Raw genomic sequence first — 20,734 nt, 5'->3', positions numbered from 1 at the left:
GGAGGGATGGAGGAAAGCAGGGAGAGAAGGAAGAAGTTAAAAAGGAAAGGATGGAAGGGAGGGTGGGAAAAGGCAAGGGAAATCTCCATTTATTCAGCACACACTTAGAAGGTGCTTGTGCTAGGTGATAATTTATACAGAGACAAACTAGGCATGATTTTTGCCCTTGAGGATTTCATAGCTTAGCAGGAAGAAAATGAGAGAGAGAAAAGGGAAGGTAACTAGCAAAAAGACACTGGGAACATGGCAAATGCTCCAAATACCCACAGTGGAGACGGAAGCTTGTCTGAACACGGACACAGCCCCCATGGCCTTCATGTGGCCAGGTCTACACTGGAGGGAGCAGGCAGCCTGCAGCAGATCAAGCAACACACTCATCCTCAATTCAGAAACAATGCTAGAGGCCAGGCATGATGACTCATGCGTCTAATCCTGGCTACTCAAGAGACAGATCAAGGCAATTGTAGTTCAAGGCTTGCCTAAGCAAAAAAAGAGCAAATAAGCCACATGTGGTAGTAATCTCCTATATGCTTGCCACGTGAGAATCAAAAACTTGAGTCTCAGCTGGATGCTGGTGGCTCTGGCCTGTAATCCTAGCTACGCAGGAGATTGCTTTGAACTGCAATCCTCAAATCTCAGTCTCCTGAGTAGCTAGGATTACAGGCATAAGCACCAGCACCCAGCTCCAACTATTTTTTAATGACACAGAAAAGAGAAAATTTAGAATTCAGACCATTCAAGGGCTAAAATGTTGGGTCTCTTTTTCTGGGTGGTTGAATAGATTGATTGTCCCTCATCTGAATGCCTAGGACCAGAAGTGTTTCTGATTTTGAATGTTTCCGACTTGGGCATACTTACATCCACACAATGAGCTGTCTTAGGGATGTCATGAGAGTCTAATCATGAAATCCACTGATGTCTTGTAGACATCTTGCATTGCCTGGCCACAATTTTATACAATTTTTAATAATTTTGTGTATGAAACAGATTCATGTTACATACAGAATTGTCTTCTGTTGTGTCAAGAACCTCCAAAGTCTTGGATTGGGGCAATTTGGGTTTTAGATTTTCCAACTGGGAGCCTCCAACTTGTATCAAGTTGGCTGTTACAGTCTTTTCTTCATAGCATATACATTTTAATGTTATAAAGATGCTTTACTAGAAAAGAATGATACACTCTAAAAGGTATCTTTAAAAAAAATTGCCCCTCCTGGGATTTTTTAAAAGGGTTTAATAAGACTAAAATGTAATATATGCATGTGTGAAATACCATTAGGAAACCTCTTTGTACAATTAACATATCCTAAAAATTGACAGGAAAGTATAACAGGCTCTGTTGGGGCAGGGTATCGGCAAAAGGGGTGATAGAGAATGTGGATGAGGGTGAACATGCAAATAGAACAATGAACTCTGTTGAGATTGTGTTCAGAAGGAAGGCAGAGTAGGTAAGGGAGAATGATGGGGAGGGTGTGAGTTTGACCAGGGGTATTTTATGTGCATGCATGGAGATGTCACAATAAAAACCCCTTGTACTACTAATACATAATAAAAGTCTTCCCTCTGAGACCAGCACCAGTGGCGCACACCTGTAATCCTAGCTACTCAGGAGGCTGAGATCTGAGGGTCATGATTCAAAGCCAACCCAGGGAAGAAAGGTAGTGAGACTTTTATTTCCTACTAATCATTAAAAAACCCAAAGTAGAGCAGTAGCTCAAGTGGTTGAGTGCTAACTTTGAACAAAAAAAAGCTCAGGAACAGTGCCCAGACCCAGAGTTCAATCCCTAGGACTGATAAAAATAACAAAACAACAATAAAAATCTCCCCCCCCCCCCGCCCTCCCCAGTCTAGTGGTATAGTTCAAATGGTAGTGCACTTGCCTAGAAACTGATGGCCCTGAGTTCAATCCCCAGTCAGCCATATTGTTAAGCTGGGAGACCAGACAGGAACACAGAATCAAAGAGGGGTGAGATTTGAGCCCCCTCCCCTCTTGGCTCTTACAGATGAGGGGCTCTGGGACATTTTGATCAAGGACATCCCCAAGGAGGTGAGCTCTTACACCTTCAGCATGGACATCCTGAAACCTGGCGTGAGCTACGACTTCCGGGTCATTGCTGTCAACGACTATGGCTTCGGCACCCCCAGCAGTCCCTCCCAGTCTGTGCCAGGTACTGGTGCTATGGGGAGTTGGGGGGAATCCCACAGAAGAGCCTGGTGACATACCGGGTAGTGGGAGAGGAGGAGAGACACCAGGGAACAGACTCATCAGGGTAACCACCAAAGTGTCCTGCTGCTCAGTTCCCCAAGTTCTGAACTCAGGGCCGAGAGCCTACATCCCCTCATCCCCAGGGCAGCTCTGGGAGTTGGAACTTCAAACTTCCCTTTCCAGGATTTCAGAAGGCCTGTGTGTAGGGGAAGAACCATGGGCCCAAGACAATAGCTTTCATGAGCTCATGACCCAAGAAATTCAAGGGTGCCAGGTCATTAACTGTGTTGCCAAGGAAACTGCCACCACCAACACACACACACACAAACACACACACACACACACACGCCCAGGACTCAGCACATTTGGGCCTAGCAAAGCTTTTGTCCTGAGGCAAGAGGGAAAAAAGGGAAAGTTGCTATCATGCCTATGTCCCTGGAAGACATCACAAATCAATCCCAGCATGCTCTCCTAATGAGTTCAGAGCAACTTCGGAACCTCTCTTGGCCCAGGAAGTCTTCTGCCAACAATCAGAACTAGCATTCCAAGCCTGTCATGGTTCTGCCTCCTTCCTCTGAGCCTACCCAGAAGACTCACACATCCATTGGGGTGGGAGGTTTGGAGGGAGGAAATCCTGAGCAGCGTACCTGACATCCACACCCATTGTCCAGCCCAAAAAGCCAACCCTTTCTACGAGGAGTGGTGGTTCCTGGTGGTTATTGCCCTGGTGGGCCTCATCTTCATCCTGCTTCTGGTCTTTGTGCTCATCATCCGAGGCCAGAGCAAGAAGTATGCCAAGAAGACAGACTCGGGTGAGTAAGCCATCACCAGAACCAGCTGGCGATGGACTGGGCTATCAGGGTCTCCCTTTCGGCTGGAGCAGGAGTGGGCAGGTCTCTCTCCCGGCAAATGAATGTAGCTACTCCAATGGGCAACTTGGAGTTTCAGCATGGTCTCTGACTCTTTTTGGGGTCTCATCTTTAAATAGAGGGAGAGGGGGTAGCCCAGCCAGGTAGGGGAGGGGAGGTCACGTGGTCTTCAAGGCATTAAACCCCTCCTCTTCCCCCCAGCAGGCAATGTCAAATCTGGAGCCCTAGGCCACGGGGAGATGCTGAGCTTGGATGAAAGCAGTTTTCCTGCCTTGGAACTCAACAACAGGAGGCTGTCGGTCAAGAACTCCTTCTGCAGAAAGAATGGCCTGTACACCAGGTTAGTGGCCTTCAGGAGGAGGGAAGGAGCACAGAGGTCTAGCAGTGAGTGCTGGCTGGGGAGGATCACAGAGCAGGCCGGGCCCACCTGGCCTTCCCTTTCTTGAGAAACAGCATCCAAACGCTGGGGCTGGGAGCCATCAGCAGGACCCAGGCAGAGCACTGGGGGGCTTATAGGGCTCCTGCCAGATGAGACAGGATGGATCACAGCCCAGGCTCACTAGAAATTCTCAAGGAATTGGATACAAAAGGTTCCTGGAATGGCAGAAGAATGCAAACAACTTGCAAAATGTGACAAGTCAACCTTAAGCTGTTGTGCCCAGCGCTGGTGGTCACACCTATCATCCTAACTACTTAAGAGGCTGCCATCTAAGGATCAAGGTTCAAAGTCAGCCCAGGCAAGAAAGTCCATGAGATTTTTATCTCCAATGAATGAACAAAAAGCTAGAAATGGAAGTGTGGCTCAAGTGGTACAGCACCAGCCAGCCACAAGAGAAAAAGTCAAGCCAGAAGAGTACAGGGGGCTGGGAAGGTGGCTCAGTGCTTGCCTTGTATACATGAGGCCCTGGGTTCGATTCCTCAGCACCACATAAGCAGAAAAAGCTGGAAGTGGTGCTGTAGCTCAAGTGGTAGAGTGCTAGCCTTGCACTGAAGAGCTGAGGGACAGCACTCAGGCCCAGAGTTCAGGCCCCACGACCGACCAAAAAAAAAAAAAAGAAGATGGAGGAGGAGGAGGAGGAGGAGGGGGAGGGGGAGGAGGAGGAGGGGGAGGGGGAGGAGGAGGAGGGGGAGGGGGAGGAGGAGGAGGAGGAGGAGGAGTATAGAGCCCTGAGTTCAAACCCTACTATGTGTCGGGGTTGGGGGGAGGGAGGGGAAGTGGGGAACTAAGGTGCTCCAGGGATGAGAAGAGTTTGTAGATAAATACATGCCCCCCCAAATAAGCTGGGCACAATGAGGCTCTGAGACAAGACACAAGACATATTAATGAGAGGTGCCAGGGGCTCCCCCATTCCTGCTGTAGACCACTCCTCTGGTCCTTACGTTAGATCAGAATCTCTGGCCACCATCTAGCCCCTGAAATCAGTGAGCAGGGAAAAGCAGGAGCTGTGTTTCATGCCCGGCTTCTGTCTCTTCTGACCCCTAGGTTGTTGTATTTTTTCCCCTGTGGCCACCAGGCGACCCATTTTCAAGGGCAGGGGTCACTGCTGGGACCCACCTTCCTACACGCCCCTCCCCAACATAGGCTAGGGAGGTTGAGAACTACAGTCAGCGGACTTCAGCCTGGCCCCTATTGACATTCTCAGCTCGATGGAGGCAGCGGGGGGGGGGGGGGGGGGGGATCTCTGGGGCACTCACAAAGCTTCTCTGTGTCTCTTGGAGGGAAGAAGCCATGCGTGCTCATAGGAGGGGGCAAAGGGGAGGGGGCGGGGTGCACAGGCTCTTATCCTGTGCCAGATCCAGCCTTTCAGAGAAAGAGCTGTTTGAGGCTGTGGTGACCAAACCAGCCCGGCCCAGCGTGGCCACCACAGCTCCGCCAGGCTGGCTCCTGGGCTCTGCCACATGGAACAAGGGGGCATTTCTCCCGTGACCTCACCTGCCCCTCCCTGCCTCCCTTGCCCACAGTGTAACACACTGAAGCCCATGCCTGCCCCTGTGCCCTTTGGGATACGTGGCTTGGCCCCAAACCAGCCCTAGCTTGAACCTGGCTGCAATGATAATGCCCATGTATATGCGCATATGTGCATGTATGCACACACACACATACACGCATGCACATCTGCATGCACACACACGCGCACACACATACGCTGCTGCGTGAGCTGCATGGTGCCAAGGTGGCATTAGCATGGTACCTCATTTTTATCCTCCTCTTCCAGGCCCCTCTCTCCAAGGCCCACAACTACGGAGCGGAGCGGAGCGAAGTCACAGGCACAGGAGGGAGGAGGCGCTAGGATAGGGGGCTGGTAGCCCATCCTCCTCCAAGCCCGTCTGATCCCCCACTGCTCCCCAACTCTCCCCAGGTCCCCTCCCAGGCCCAGCCCTGGCAGCCTCCACTACTCAGATGAGGACGTCACCAAGTACAACGACCTCATCCCTGCAGAGAGCAGCAGCCTGACCGAGAAGCCCTCGGAAATCTCTGACTCCCAGGTGAGAGGCGAAGGGCGGGAGCCCCAGGGAGCAGCCCCCACCCAGAGGCCAAAGGACAAGACCACCTGCAACCTGGCCCACCATAAGACCTTCCTTCTTCCTACCTTCTTCCCTTACATCCCTTTCCTTCCCTTCCCTAGTTCTTTTCTTCCTTCTTCCCTTCCTTCCTTTCTTCTTTCACTCTTTCCTCCAGCCTTCATTCCTCTTTCCCTTCCCTTTTCCTTCCTTTCCCTTTCCCTTCCTTCTATTCTTCCTCCTTTCCTTTCCTTTCCTCCCTCCCTCCTTCCCTCCCTTCCTTCCTTCCTTCCTTCCTTCCTTCCTTCCTTCCTTCTTTCCTTCCTTCCTTCCTTCCTTCCTTCCTTGGGCCATAAACACTAAGCAGGGAGCTGGGAATGTAGCTTAGTGGTAGAGTGCTTGCCTAGCATGCATGAAGCCCTGGGTTCCATTCCTCAGCACCACATACACAGAAAAAGCCAAAAGTGGCGCTGTGGCTCAAGTGGTAGTGCTCTCGCCTTGAGCATAAAGAGGCTCAGAACCCAGGCCCTGAGCTCAAGGCCCAAGACCAGCAAAAAAAAAAAAAAAAAAAAAAGTGGCTCCAACCACCTATCCAGAAGTTGTTTATGGGCCAGCTGCCACCTCCCAGCCCAGCTCAGAGTTCGCTAATGACAGAGACCTCAGCACATGGGACAGCCCTGCCCCCATGCATGGTTCCCAGACTTCATGGAGCCCTGTCCCCACAGACATGGTGCCCAACCCCCTGAGGATGGGACGCTGTGTAGACCAGCTAGGCCTTCTGCTTTGAGTTTGGGGCCCAAGCTTGGCTCCTGACTCTGCTGCCTCTGAGCTGGGATGTGTGGGTGTGTTGAGTAACATCTTCCAGACTCAGTTTCTCCATGTGTAGAGCAGCCAGGCTTCTCTGGTGGGGCTGGGAAGAAGATAAGCGGATCACAGATGCAGAAGAGCCTGGCCAGGCAGAACCATTCCAAAAGCATTGGCTTTTAGGTTGAGGGGTCCAAGCCCTGGAAGAGAGAGCATCAGAATTGCCATTAGGTAGGTCAGATGGGGACACTGTCCCAGGCCATGTGGGAGGAGCTGAGAACATTCCAGTAACACAATGCGTAGCCTCCCACTCCAGGCCCCTCTGTCTGGGCCAAGCCCGGTAGCTGCCTAAGAAAAGGCTTCTGACAGCCACTGTGTCCTACACCCAGGACCCTTGTGCCAGGTCCTGGGAGAGAGCAAGGAGGAAGAGGTGCTGCAGGGAATGGGACTGTGCGTGGGTAGGAAGGCCAGGAAGCTGGGGATCCGGTGGTGGGCCTGCGGCTGTTTCCTTCAGCTCCAGGGTTATGGGTGAGGTTGGCACAGCCAAGAACCCCACCTGACTCCCAGCTCCCAGCCGGCAGGGACAGAGCCTAGCTTAGCCTGGGGACTTAATATGGGGGACCAAACTCTGAACCGGTATCATTTAGATCATGGCGTCTTTTTGTAAATACTGAACTGTGTAGATACATAGATTTTGGGGGGCTTACAAGAAGGTCTATAGAAGCCTGGGTCTCTCCCCTGAAAGACCTTCCTTCTTTCCTTTCTTCCTTCCTTTCTTCCTTTCTCCCTTCCTTCTCTTCCTTCCTTCCTTCCTTTCTTTTCTCTTTTTCTTTTCTTTCTTCTCCCTTCCTCCCTCTCTCTCTCTTTTTCTCTTTCTCTCTTTCTTCCTTCCTTCTCTTCTTCCTTCCTTCCTTTCTTTTCTCTTTTTCTTTTCTTTCTTCTCCTCCCTTCCTCCCTCTCTCTCTCTCTTTTTCTCTTTCTCTCTTTCTTCCTTCCTTCCTTCTCTAAGAGATGACAGCTAGCATTTAGATTCTGGACATTCAAGGTAGCAACGGAAAAAGATAAAGGAACGCTCTTTGCCCATGGACATGTATGAGCTACACTTCTCTGCTCAGAGGCCCCCAGCAGGAGAGCTTCCTGCATTACTCTGTTGTGAAGCTTTTGCTCTTCTGTGGAGTGCATTATTCTGCCCACTCTGGCTGAGCATTGATGTTTAGGGAGTAAGTCTTCCCAAGGTAGGAGGTAATGCCCCAAATCTCAAGGCTTTGTGTCACCATCCTGCATGAATCTAGAGGGGTCTCCCAAGGATACAGACTTGTCCCAGGACTATGAGGCCATCCTTCATTGTTCCAGCCTTAAAGAAAGACCCTGGACTCCAGAACACCTGACTTCAGAAGTTGCCCCATGACCCAGAGTGGACAGAGAGAGCTTGAGAATCCTCCACACTGCCCTTGGTCTGAGTTGATCCAAGCTCATCACTCGTACCATTTCCATAGCAACTTAGAAACAGTCACTTCCAGGAAGTACTGCTCTGGGACTCTAGAAGGCAGTTGTAACAGCAGTCTTGATTCTTCTTTGGGGGGCAGATTCCATAGGCCGGCTTGTGGAGTTGGGGATGGTTTTGAAAGGTGAGGGATAGGCTAGGTGAATTGGCTCTGATTTTCACAAAGGCTCTAATTTTCACATCCATTGTTGGACTGCCAGTATCTTTTTTTTTTTTTTTTTTGGTCAGTTGTGGGGCTTGAACTCTGGGCCTGGGTGTTGTCCCACTAGCTCAAGGCTAGTGCTCTACCACTTGAGCCACAGTGCCACTTCCAGCTTTTTCTGTTGATGTGTACTGAGGAATTGAACTCAGGGCTTCATGCATATAGACAAGCACTCTACCACTGAGCCATCTTCCCAGCCCTCCTTTCCTCTTTCTTTTGTGGTGTGGGCATGGACCCCAGGCCTCACACGTGCCCGGCCACCTCTGCCTGTCACTTCCTGGAAGTGACAGAGACATGACCCTGCTTTCTAGTAGCTCCTCAGGGATGGGATGGAGGGGACAGTGCTCCTCCCCTTCCACTCCCCGCCCCCCACAGTGCACACATGAGTAAGCACCCTCTGGCAGAGTGCTCTCAGTCACAAGTCAATGTTGAGTGTGGCATGTCGAGGCTGTGACTGTCAGGACATAGTCACAATGTTGTCACGTCTGGAAAGTCACCATGCATCTTGTTGAGCCCTGCCCAGTCACCCCACCCCCACTCCGCTGAATGTACGTCTGCATACACTGCCTGGTTTATACTTTGAGCCAGACCACCCAAAGCTCACTCTCTAACCCTGGCGGAAATCTGCCCAGTGCCTTCCTGTGACACAGCCATAAACAGAAAGTCAGTGTGACTTCTAAACAAGCACACTGACATGATGGGAGAGAGGCCAGCGTAAGACTGAGGGGAAGAAGATGGGGGAGGGAGTCCAGAGCCAGCCTCTAGGGAATCAGGAAAAGGGGGCTCTGGGCAGAGGGAAGGCACACCCCAAGATGAGATTTACAGAGCCTGTAGCTTGTTGGGTGCAACTTCCAAAAGTGCAGGATGGCTACATGCCAACTCCATTTTCAAAATAACAGCCCCAGTTTAGTAGAAAACTATGTATCTTTAGCACACAAATAAATCTCAGTGAGAAAAAGAAAAGTCAAGCCATGGTATACACACCTTCTAATCCTGACATCTAGTTCTTGATTTCTTCAAACTCATTTTGTATGTAAAAAGTAAAATGAAAACCTCCAGGTCAAATCACATCCTATATATTTTTTTCTCTTTTGTACATAAATTCTGTGTACTTTTTTTTTTTTTTTTTGGCAGTACTAGACTTGAACTGAGGGCCTCACACTGGCTAATCTTGCTGGCTCTGCTGGTACTTTACCAGTCTAGTAAACTTTTCTGTCTTACTTGGCTTCAAATAGTGCTCCTCCAGATCTCAGCCTCCTGAGTAGTTAGGATTACAGGCATGAGCCATCTTTGAATTGGCTTTGAACTGTTATTTTTCAAAGGACATTTTTGGAAGAGTTATAACTGTATCAGCACCAAGAGCCCAGAGCCCTGGCAAAGATACCCAGGAGACCCGTAGCTGTCACTCCATCCAACTCTAAGCCCCAGAGCTGTAGCTGAGGCCTGAGATGGCCTGCAGGCTCAGGTTAGGGCCTCCAAGGGGCAGGGCGAGAGCTGTGTACCTCGAGACTGGATAGGGGACCACAGATGAGAGGAGAGCCACTCCAGGTGGTTTCCCTGTGTTCTGGTCATTATCTTCCTCCCAGCCTTCTGAAATTCAACGAATAAAGACCCCCCTTTCCCCCCAGCTCTACCCCATCCCCAGGCCTCCCGCTCCCTTGCTGCTACATCTGCTTCAGACGGGGGTGGAGGGGTGGCTGGCTTTGTTCTCCCCTTTTTGTTTCCCTCTTGTCTCCAGGGTCCTCCCTCGCACTGACCCTCTCCTCACACCCTCCCTAGGACCAGAGTCCTGGCTCCTGCTCCCATCATTGCTGACTGAGTGCCTTTGAGGAGCTGTTAAGAGTTGGGGAGAACTGAAGCGGTCGCCCGCCCGATGGCTTGGCAGGGCAGCCTCTGAAAGCCCCCTTTGTGCTAGGCCTGCTCCTGGGAAGCTGCATTCAATTATGGGGGGCGCAGCGAGGAGGGGGGAGGCTGCAAGAGGAGCCCCTGCTTCCCCCTCCTGTCTCTTTCTCACCCCACCCCCACCTCGAAAAGAAACAGATGTTCAGGGAGTAGAGGCCAGAGCGGGCCGCTAGCTGAGGCAGCCCCCCCACCCCGCCCCACCCCGCCTTGGAGGAGGGAGCCCAACCAGACCTCAGCTTCCGCCCTGCCTCTCAGTCAGGAAGGGGGGGGGACACCCCGTGGGCGCCCAGCAGGCAGCAGCCACTGGGAAGAAGTGATTCAGATGAAAAGTTAGGGATCCGACTCAGAAGAAGCCCACTCTGTCCCCAAATCAGACCTGCTTTTGTCTTCCAGAGGCCTGGACCCTGAGTCAGCCTCCTGAGCCCTTCTGCTCCCTCAGGGGAGCACGGAGGCCTCTCACCCACTTGCCCTCCAATAATACCTTTCACCATGTCCTCTTCTGCGCTGGTTTACCTCATGGTGACAGGCATAGAGCAGGAGACTGAGTCTGAGGGCCCAAAGGAGAATGGGCTCAACTTACCCCACTGGCCATTTCCCGCCCCATGCTGGGGCCTGGAGTGGCTGAAATTCTAGCACCAGGAGATGTCTGGCAACTCTTACAGCTGCTGACCAGGTTGGGAGACCTGCAGTCCAGCAGCTCACCTCAGAGTTTCCCTGCTGGTCACTGGGGAGGGAGACACACACACACACACACACACACACACACACACACACACACACACACACACACACACACACACACACACACACACACACACACACACACACACACACACACACACACACACACACACACACACACACACACACACACACACACACACACACACACACACACACACACACACACACACACACCCTGGCCTCGGCATATGGAGCCCTCCGGCCTTCAAGTCTTTTTTTGTTCTCCTGGGCCTGGGTGGGCAGCTGGGCTGGCTGCAAAGAAAGGGGCTCGTATTGTACTGCCTTGCGTGCTAGGGAAGGTGGCCGGGTATGTTCTGTTGTGGACTCTGCCTTTCCGGGGAGCTGTCTGCTGGGAGCTGCAGAGGGCTGGGGAAAGCAGGGCGGGGCCAGAGAACATAAATCAGCAGATGGAGTACTTAATGCCCAGTGGGAGCCCCTGAGAAGGGGCTCTTGTGACCATCTCATAGCCCAGTACGGGAGTGAAGAGCAAGCACAGACTTTGGAAATGCCAAGCTTTGGGAAATCAGGCAGATCTAAGTAAAGCCAGTGCCTTGAGCAAAGCCCTCACTCCTTCTATAATTGGGTTCTCATTAGCACTCACTCAGCTTCAGTACCCACCCAGCATCAGCACTCATCCTGGACCAGTACTCAGCATCAGCATTCACACAATGTTAATACTTAGCCCACATCAGCACTTACCAGGCATCAGTACTCACACAATGCCAGCTCTCACTCAGCATCACCATTCACCCAGCACCAGTACTTACCCAGCATCAGCACTCACCCAGCGTCAGCATTCACCCAGCACCAGCACCCACTCACCCAGCATTAGCACCCACCCAGCATTTACCCAGTATCAGGACCTAGCATCAGCACTCACTGGGCATCAGCACTCACCCAATGTCAGTATTCACCTACCATCAACACTTACCCAGCACCAATAATCATGCAATATCAGTACTCAGGTGGTATCAGTACCCACACAGCATCAGTACTTACATTGCAATAGTAGCTGTAGCACAGAGTATGAAAGCCAATTACAGAAACACAAGTCAGTAGCCCACACCACCCTGCAGAGCACCTGCTGGCAGTGTGTCACTCATGCCACCTAAGGGTCTAGCTTCACAGAGGACTTGGGGATTCTGAGGACAAGCCTTCCATTTCCTATGACCCAGGTCACTGCTTCAATTTTTTTTTCTGGTCATGGGGCCTGAGCTCTGGGCCTGGGCCCTGTCCCCCAGCTCTTCAGTTCAAGGCTAGCACTCTACCACTTGAGCCACAGCGCCCCTTCCGGCTTTTTCTGTTTATGTGGTGCTGAGGAATCAAACCCAGGGTCTCATGCAGGCAAGGCAAGCGCTCTACCACTGAGCCACCTTCCCAGCCCCACTGCTTCAATTTCTTTAGCTATAAAGCAGGACACCTTGGGTTATCTGGGTCTTGTGGCCATCCCACTCACTAGTTTTATGTTTGGCTTATGTTGGTGTAAGGTAGTAATTGCTCTGGCCACCAGCATTGGTGCCTGGGGTGAAGACACTCCCATGAGGTCCTCTGGGCTGTTTTCTTTGTGTGTTGTTGTCTTCCAGAGAGTTCTATCTGTTGTCTTATTTATTGGTTCTCAAAAGATTGCTGGGAGGGCTGGGAATGTGGCTTAGTAGTAGAGTGCTTGCCTAGCATGCATGAAGCTCTGGGTTTGATTCCTCAGTACCACATAAACAGAAAAAGCCAGAGTGGTGCTGTGGCTCAAGTGGTAGAGTACTAGCCTTGACCAAAAGAGCTCAGAGACAGCACGCAGGTCCTGAGTTTAAGCCTTACAACCAACAACAACAGCAACAAAAAAAAGAGATTAATTTATCATTAGCCAGGTATGTTGGTGGTTCATGCCTGCAATCCTAGCTACTCAGGAGGCTGAGATCTGAGGATCCCAATTTGAAGCCTGTACCAGCAGGAAAGTCCATGAGACTTCAATTAACTACTAAAATGCTAGAAAATGATACTGTGGCTCAAAGTGACAGAGTGCTAACCTTTAGCGAAAAAGCTCAGGGACAGCCCCCAGACCCTGAGTTCAAGCCCCACAATTCACACACACACACACACACACACACACACACATACACACACACACACACACACATACACACACACACACACACACACAGAATTAATATTTTGCATTTAAGAAGAAAACTTCAAAGTCATGATGGCATAAAAATTCAGAGCTCTTATGAGCATTTTTTCCCATGCTTACATTATTTTAAATTGTGCCAGTACCAGATCTTGCACTCAGGGGCTGAGGACTCTCCTTGAGCTTTTTCATTCAAGCCTGGCATTCTACCACGGGAGCCACAGCTCCACTTCCAGCTTTTCTGGTGGTTCAGTGAAGATAAAAGTCTCATGGGCTTTCCTGCTTGGGCTGACTTCAAACTGTGATCCTCAGCCTTCTGAGTAGCTAGGATGACCGGTGTGAGCCAGCGGCTCCCGGATGTGCTGGAAGAGGCAGAGTAGGCACTGAAGGCCGTACATCCACCTCACAACGAGGGAGGTAGGCACTTACAGGTCAGAGCTCGGAGCCCTGGCTCTCTCTGCCTCCCAGTCCTAGTACACAGACAGACCTGTCCACACAAGGCCACTGACACCGTTTCTCTGCCCTTCCAGGGAAGTGACAGTGAGTACGAGGTGGACCCAAACCCCCAGAAGGCCCACTCCTTTGTCAACCACTATATCAGCGACCCAACCTACTACAACTCCTGGCGGCGCCAGCAGAAGGGCATCTCGAGGGCCCAGGCGTACAGCTACACGGAGAGCGACCCCGGGGAGCCTGATCACGTCACCATCGCCAACAGCACCAGCGCCCAGCAGGGCAGCCTCTTCCGGCCCAAGGCCAGCCGGACTCCTACGCCCCAAAACCCTCCGAACCCCCCAAGTCAACAGAGCACCCTCTACCGGCCCCCCAGCAGCCTGGCCCCAGGCTCCCGGGCTCCTATTGCAGGATTTTCATCTTTTGTTTGATGACAGAATAGGAAAAGAAAGAAACTAAGATAAAAAGGACACCAAAATCCTCCTCACCACTTCTCACCACGCCTGCCAGAAAATAACAAAAAACACCAAGAAACCAAGTCAGCTGTTCACCTCTCAAGTTTAATTTTCCAGATTCCAGGGCCAGCAAAGCCTGCATGGAGGAGGAAGACGAGAAGGAAGAGAGGAGGAAGAGGAAAAGGGGGAGGAGGAGGAGGAGGAGGAGGAGGAGGAGACGAAGGAAGGATGTGTGTGCCGGCATGTGGGACCCACTGCTCTGCAGTGAGTTGCACCTGGACTAGAGATGGGACTGGAGATTGGGGAAGAGAGAGGCCAAGAGGGCAAAGGACTTGAGGGCTGTAAGGCAGGCATGGCTGAGGGACAGAGAGGCTTCTGATGTCTAGCCAGCCACCCCTTCCCTCTTGTGTTTCATACCTGCCAACAGCTCCGGTGCATAAAATGCTAGATATCCCAGAGGCAAAGCCTCGTCCTCTGCCACCACCCCGGGGTAGTGTCCCAGGGTCCTGTGACCGTGCCTGGCCCCTGCCCTGCTTCATCCGCTCCATTGCTTATCTCCCTGGCTCATTCTCCACCAAGCCATTGGTTTATTTAGAATAAGGAGAGGAAGCCAGGCTTTCTTACAGGCTCACACCTGTAATCCTAGCTACTTGGGAAGCTGACATCTGAAGTTCACTGTTCAGAGCCAGCCCCGGGAAGGGAAAGTCCAATTAACCAGCAAAAAAGCTGCAAGTACAGCTGTGGCCCCCAACCACAGAACTCAGGGCTCTGAGTTCAAGCCCTAGTACCAGCACCAAAAGAAAAGAGAGAGAGAGAAAAGAAAAAAAGAAGTAAGAATCTGCTTAGCAGTTTCCTTTTCTAGAAAGGCCCTGAAAGCTGGAGGAGAATCGCCCACAACTGTACCCCAGCCTCCCTTTGCTTCTCAGAGAGGTGCAGCATGGTTGGAGGTCTGAGGGGGGCACCAGGGATCAAGCATGGAGCACTAGGAAATCATTAGTCCTAGGGTATCACAGGAAGTCAGGAATAGGAGAACAGGACCTCAGTTCATCTTCTTCCAATCCAGGCAGCGCCTGTCCCCACTTAAAGAAGGAAAGAACTGGAGAGACACTAGGAAAAGGAAGTTCAGCTTGCCGAGTTTGGGGAGCAGAGTACGGATCACTGCCTGCAGACTCCCCAGCCCCTACATCCACACCCACACTCATCCCCCATGTCCATAAAGGCACAGGGGACCTCCTTGTTCCACAGCTCACCTGCTCCACAGCTGTGTCCTTTGCTCCACCTACAACCTCCTAAGCTTGGTGTACAGAAGCCCAAAGGGGCAGGAAGCCAGAGCCCCCAGTCTGCCCGGCATCATTGATTTAGAGTCCAAGGTGTCCCAGCCCCTGGGAACATCTTCCAGGCCATCTCCCAGGCTCAGCCAGGGCAAAGAGCAAGAGCGAGTGAGGAGGGACTGATCAGGAAGCCTGGTGTGAACTGAACAGTCTCCCAGCTGCATGCCAGCCTGGCTGGGCAAGGCAGGTCAGAGGGGATGGAGGGACAAGAATAGCTGAAGGAAGAGAAAACTCTTACATACAGTCTGCTCCAAGGAATGTCCTTTAAAAAGCTGCTTCTGGAGGCCCGGTCTGCTCATCAGCATGGGCTTTTCAGTTCAAGGGTTCAGCAAGGAGCTTTGCTGACAGATTCCCCGGGGTCATTTGAGGCCTCTTGGTGACCACAACCAGTCCTGTGCAGCTGCCCCATGGCCCTGCGCCACTGAAGGCAGAGGACTATCTCAGACCAGCTAGCCCTAGCCCACGTCCAACTCAGCACAGTACCCTCCCCACCTCCATAGAACAGTTCTCACTGGCAATGTCCACTGCAGGCCCTGCCCGAGAGGAGATGAAGCTAGATTCTGGTGGGTTGGGAGAAGCGTTAGGAACTGGGGACACAAGCCAAGGGAAGGAAAAGCTTATATGTCCTCCTATCAGCCCCAATAATGGCGACTGGGGAGGCCCCAGGAGAGGGTATACTCATAGTGTGTGGGGCTCCTGCACACACCTGCCACCCAGGAAGCATGGAGGGCAGGGAGTGATGGACACCAGGAGAGCAGAGGGGGTGACCAGCTGCTGCAGGCCAACAGGACCTTCTCCTAGAGGGTCTGGGCCGTGGAGCACAGCCTTGCCCTCTAAGGAAGGACCAAGGGCTGGGGTTCCACTTGTCTCTGGAGTCAGGTGCCTAGGGCCGCCTCTGATTTGCCCACAGAATCAGCTAGGTCCTGCTCTCCACCTCAGCTGACATCTCAGAGCTAGCGATGGTGCTGTGCTTGCTTTGCTCCCCTCCCCTCCCCTCCACCCCATCTCCTAAGAATCCACCTCATCCTTTCCCTTGTCCACAGAGGGTTTAACCATGTAAAGAAGAAGTTCCCAGTTTGCATTAGGGAATTCTTTTAGCCCAGAGAGGAAAGCAGGGGTGTATCAAAGCATTGTGTGTGTGTATGCATATGTGTGTGTGTTGCACATGAGGCCACCTTTCCTTTGCCTTTAATGAACCAGCTGGTGCACCAGGATGTCCTGCCCTCTCCCCATCTCATTGGCACACTCACCAACAACCCCATGCATACCGGATGGTGCTGTGCTGACTTGTGCTCCTGCACAGGTATGCAGAGATGTGCACAGAACACACCCTCTGAGTGTGAGTGTGTGTGTGTGTGTGTGTGTGTGTGTGAACAAAGCAGCTCTTGCAGCCTCTCCCGCAGAAGGCACAGCTTGCCTGTGGTGGCGTACTCGTGAAGTGTGACCAGGGTCATTACCCACGAGGACACTCTAAACCACAACTCCTAGAGGAGCCCAGGAAGTGAGGCTGAATGCTCTTCCCCCTCAGGCTGGGATGTGAACCTCCAGGACCCCAGCAGCACCTCGAAACACAGTAGGTCTCCAGCAGTGGAGCTCTGGGTTGGTTTAAGAAGACATTTCCGCCCATGTTTACATATCCACTGGGCAGTGGAGGGCCCTGCACCTCCTCCTGGACCCCTGGCCATGAGAAGGGTGTGGCGGGCACTGCTCATGGGTACAGGAACCCCCATGACCTTTGACTCCCAGGAGCCACTGATGCCCCCCAGGAGCCACTGATGCCCCCGTCCCTGTCTGTATGACACTGCCGGAAGTGGGTTCACACCAGGACACACCTGGCCCTTTGGGTGTTGCCTTGCTATGCCCTAAAGGAATCTGGGGGTGTCTACAGGAACCCACACTTGGCATAACCAGGGTTGCTCTTCTCCTCCTGGCTGTGCCTCCTCTGTAACCAGACTGCCAAGACAAACCAAATAGAGGCTCGGGGTTCCAGAAATGCCTTCATCCTAGGGCTCCGGGGAGTTTGCAAATCGTGTTGCCTCCCCTTCTCTCCCCCTTTCCCCCCCCCACACCCTTTTACCCCCTAACCTGACACTGCCATGAGTCAATGGAAACAGGGGCACAGCAGGGTGCCTCAATCAGCACATGCTGCCCAGGCTTCCCTGGGCAGCCCTTCTGGGCAGGGGCTTTTCCTCACCTGACCAGACAGCACAGCAAAGGTGCCACGCTGGGTGAGGAAGCAGAAGGCAGGAGGGGGAGGGGGGAACCTTCTGAGCAGCCACCACCAGCTCCCCAGAGTGCCTCAATAGTGTCCTTGTCTAGGAACACCCACCCTGATCACCCTTCTGAGCACAGGTGTCCCCCTGGGCCCCTAGTGCCCTTCTTGTTTCCATAAGAAGAACCCAAAGCATTTCAACGTGTTAACTTGCTTTCTTTACTCATTCATATATATATTTAAAAAAAAAAACTCCAAATGCAGAAGTCAATACAAATCTTTATTTTTTTGATTTAAAAGATGTAACAAAAAATATGGGGAGAGTTCACATTCTTATGGCAGGTGTCTAACTGGAAGAAGAAAAAAAAATATATATATATATATGTCACATAGCTTGTTAGCAGGTTTATTTTTTAAAATGAAAGGTAAAAGAGATTGATTTGAAATATATACCACACAAGTTCCGTGTCCTGTCAGACTGTCAGTATTTTATAAATAAACTTTTGTTTTGGAGTTGGGAAGCAGGATTCATTCTTTTCCTCCCTGGAAAAGGAATTGGGGGACATCTGTCCCTGACCATGCTGAGGAACATTCCCACAAACACCCACTTTGACCCACGCTCATAGAGTGAGCCAAAGGCCCGGCCCAGCCCAGTTCACAAGTAAGAAGCGTCAACGCCTTCACATGAGATCTGCTATTGTACTTACATATTTAAGGTAAGAGCCTGCAGGCACATTATGCAAGTAATCATGGTGAATGATAAAACAACAATAACAATAATAATTGCAGTAGAGCCTTGGAATCTGTGCACCTGGGGTTCAAAGGAGACACCATTGAAGGCATTGCTTTTGAAATTTCTTTTGGACTAAACAGTCAATAATTGGTCAGTTTATTTATTTACACCATGCTTGATCAAAACTGCATGTACCCAGGCACTGGCAGCTCACACCTGTATTGCTAGCTATATACAAAGGAAGCTGAGATCTGAGGATCATGACTCAAAGCCAGCCTGGTCAGGAAAGTCTGTGACATATTTATCTCCAATTAACTCTCCAAAAATCTGGAAATGGAGCTGAAGCTCAAGTTGTAGAGTACTAGCTTTGGGCAAAAAAACTTAGGGACAGCGCCCAGACCCCAGTTCAAGCCCAGGACTGACACCTCCCTCCCCTCCAAAAATCTGCATTGATAAATCCACAAATAAGGCAGACTTGTTTTTTCTTTTTCTTTTTTTTGTCAGTCATGGGGCTTGAACTCTGGGCCTGGGCGCTGTCCCTGAACTCTTCAGTTCAAGGCAAATGCTCTACCACTTTAACCACAGTGCCACTTCCAGTTTTCTGGTGGTTAATTGGAGATGAGAGTCTCACTAGCTTTCCTGCCTGGGCTGGCTTTATACTGCGATCCTCAGATCTCAGCCTCCTGAGTAGCTAGGATGACAGGCGTGAGCCACTGGCACCTGGCCAGACTTGTTTTAATAGCAGTAACTAAACATTTTACATTTAGTAATTTGGGAAATCCTAGTGACAGCCCCCTGGGCAGGTTACTGCGGCAGAGTTTAACTGCCCTGACCTGGGAAGTAGCAGTGCCTAGATCCGTGGCCCTACAGTTGCATGTTCACTTTCCTACAAAGTAAGCACTGCAGGTCCTAGTGACTTAGATATCCTGAGAAACACTATGGTTTAGTAGATCAAACATGGTTGATCCACCTAGGTTGAAATTTGCCAAACTTAATAAGAGTACAGTCCTGATGCTCCTCTCTACCACACCTATCTCCCATAAATTAAGTCACATGGATTATTGGAATAGAGAGATGAAGAGAATAAAGGAGAGCTTGTTTTATAGTTGGGGGAGTTTTTTGGGTTTTTAATTGATATGGGTGTGTGTGTGTGTGTGTGTGTGTGTGTGTGTGTGTTGTGTGTGGGGGAAGGGAAGAAGAGTTTGTTTTACTTTTTTTGGGGGGGGGGGCGGGGGTCCAGTCGTGGGGCCTGAACTCTGGGCCTGGGTGCTGTGCCTCAGCTCTTCAGCTCAAGGCTAGTGCTCTACCACTTGAGCCACAGCACCACTTTGGCTTTTTTCTTTTTTCTTATGTGGTGCTGAGGAATGGAACCCAGGGCCTCATGCATGCAAGGCAAGCGCTCTACCACTGAGCCACCTTCCCAGCCCCTGTTTTACTCTCTTGAGACAGGATCTAACAATGTTAACTCATAAACTTGCAATCTTCCAGTCTCCCTTCTGAGTGCTGGGACTGCACAAGTATGAGCCACCATGCCCAGCTTGAGAAGTCATTTTAAAAGTTCTTACAAGAGCTAAGGGTATAATTCAGTTTAGAGCATGTGATGGATGTGCGTGAGGCCCTGGGTTTCATCCTTGGCGTACACACACACACACACACACACACACACACACACACACACACATAAACAGTGTATCTTATGCCATTCAGTGAGCACGTAGGATGGATAGATAGGTAGACAGACAGACAGACAGACAGACAGACAGACAGATAGGTAATATAGAAGTTTGAACTGAGGGTCTCATGCTTGCTCAGCTTTCTTGCTTCACTGGTACTGGTATTGTTACCACTTGAGCCATGCCCCTAGGCTGGCTTTTTGCTGGTTAGTTGGAGATGGAGTCTCGTGAACTTTTCTGCCTATGCAGTCCTTGAACTGCAATCTTCAGCATCTCCAATTCTTGATTAGCTAGAATTACAGGAATCAGCCCCTAACCCCCAAACTACACAGTCTGTATTATTGTATAAGAAAGTCAAATACTTAGGCACATAAAGGTTGCTTGGCTGATCCCTATACAGTGCAATTAAAGCAGGGACAAACATGTACATCTTGAATACCTTACTTTTGTTTATATATATACACACACATGCGTGTGTGTGTGTGTGTGTGTGTGTGTGTGTGTGTGCGCGCGCGCATGAGCCCAGGTATGGGGCTTGGAACTTAGGCCCTTGAGTGCTCACCTGGCTTTTTCACTCAAGGCTAGAGTTGTTACACTTGAGTCCTGCCTGCTGTCTCCTGAATGCTGGGATTACAGGCATGTACCAGACTAGTTTGTTTCTTTAAAGCATGAACATAGAGAAATTATGGATTGCTGTGCAAGCAGAATCCTAGATTTCTTTTTCTAAGGTTTTACATTTCTTGCCCAGAGCTGATCCGACCTGACATGCCTTTTTATCTTCTGCAGCTTGCCTGTACTCAAACATTCCTTTTTCCAAAGCCTTCAACATGATTTTCAGAGAAATAACTATTCTCTTCTTCTGCTCTTATTTTAGCCACTTACATCATTTATTAAATTAGGTAATTACAAGTGGGCATAAACAAGTTGTGGATAATTGAGTCTTTGTGTAAACATAGAACTGGATTAGGGGAGGAGTTAAAAAAAAAAAAAGAAAGAAAGAACTGGATTAGAGGAGAGGCTGTAAG

At 50.8% G+C, this 20,734-nt stretch overlaps 1 protein-coding gene across 4 annotated transcripts in view; it reads left to right on the top strand.

Moving 5' to 3' along the window:
* The window catches only part of Sdk2 (sidekick cell adhesion molecule 2), a 233,771-nt gene extending 215,955 nt beyond the window's left edge, over window positions 1-17,816 (top strand). For 3 of the 4 annotated variants that reach the window (XM_069993202.1, XM_069993199.1, XM_069993201.1), the window contains 5 exons: window positions 2,001-2,165; window positions 2,875-3,015; window positions 3,274-3,412; window positions 5,433-5,559; window positions 13,383-17,816. In XM_069993202.1, the coding sequence (XP_069849303.1) occupies window positions 2,001-2,165; window positions 2,875-3,015; window positions 3,274-3,412; window positions 5,433-5,559; window positions 13,383-13,736 (926 nt within the window). In that variant the 3' untranslated portion in view covers window positions 13,737-17,816. The remainder of the gene's footprint in view (window positions 1-2,000; window positions 2,166-2,874; window positions 3,016-3,273; window positions 3,413-5,432; window positions 5,560-13,382) is intronic. The other variant, XM_069993200.1, reaches the window with a different exon arrangement.
* Window positions 17,817-20,734: the final 2,918 nt, after the last annotated feature.

Source organism: Dipodomys merriami, unplaced genomic scaffold (genome assembly GCF_024711535.1).
Source record: "Dipodomys merriami isolate MVZ:Mamm:240054 unplaced genomic scaffold, mDipMer1.0.p SCAF_42, whole genome shotgun sequence".
Lineage (NCBI taxonomy): Eukaryota > Metazoa > Chordata > Mammalia > Rodentia > Heteromyidae > Dipodomys > Dipodomys merriami.
This window is presented reverse-complemented; position numbering and strand designations above follow the sequence as displayed.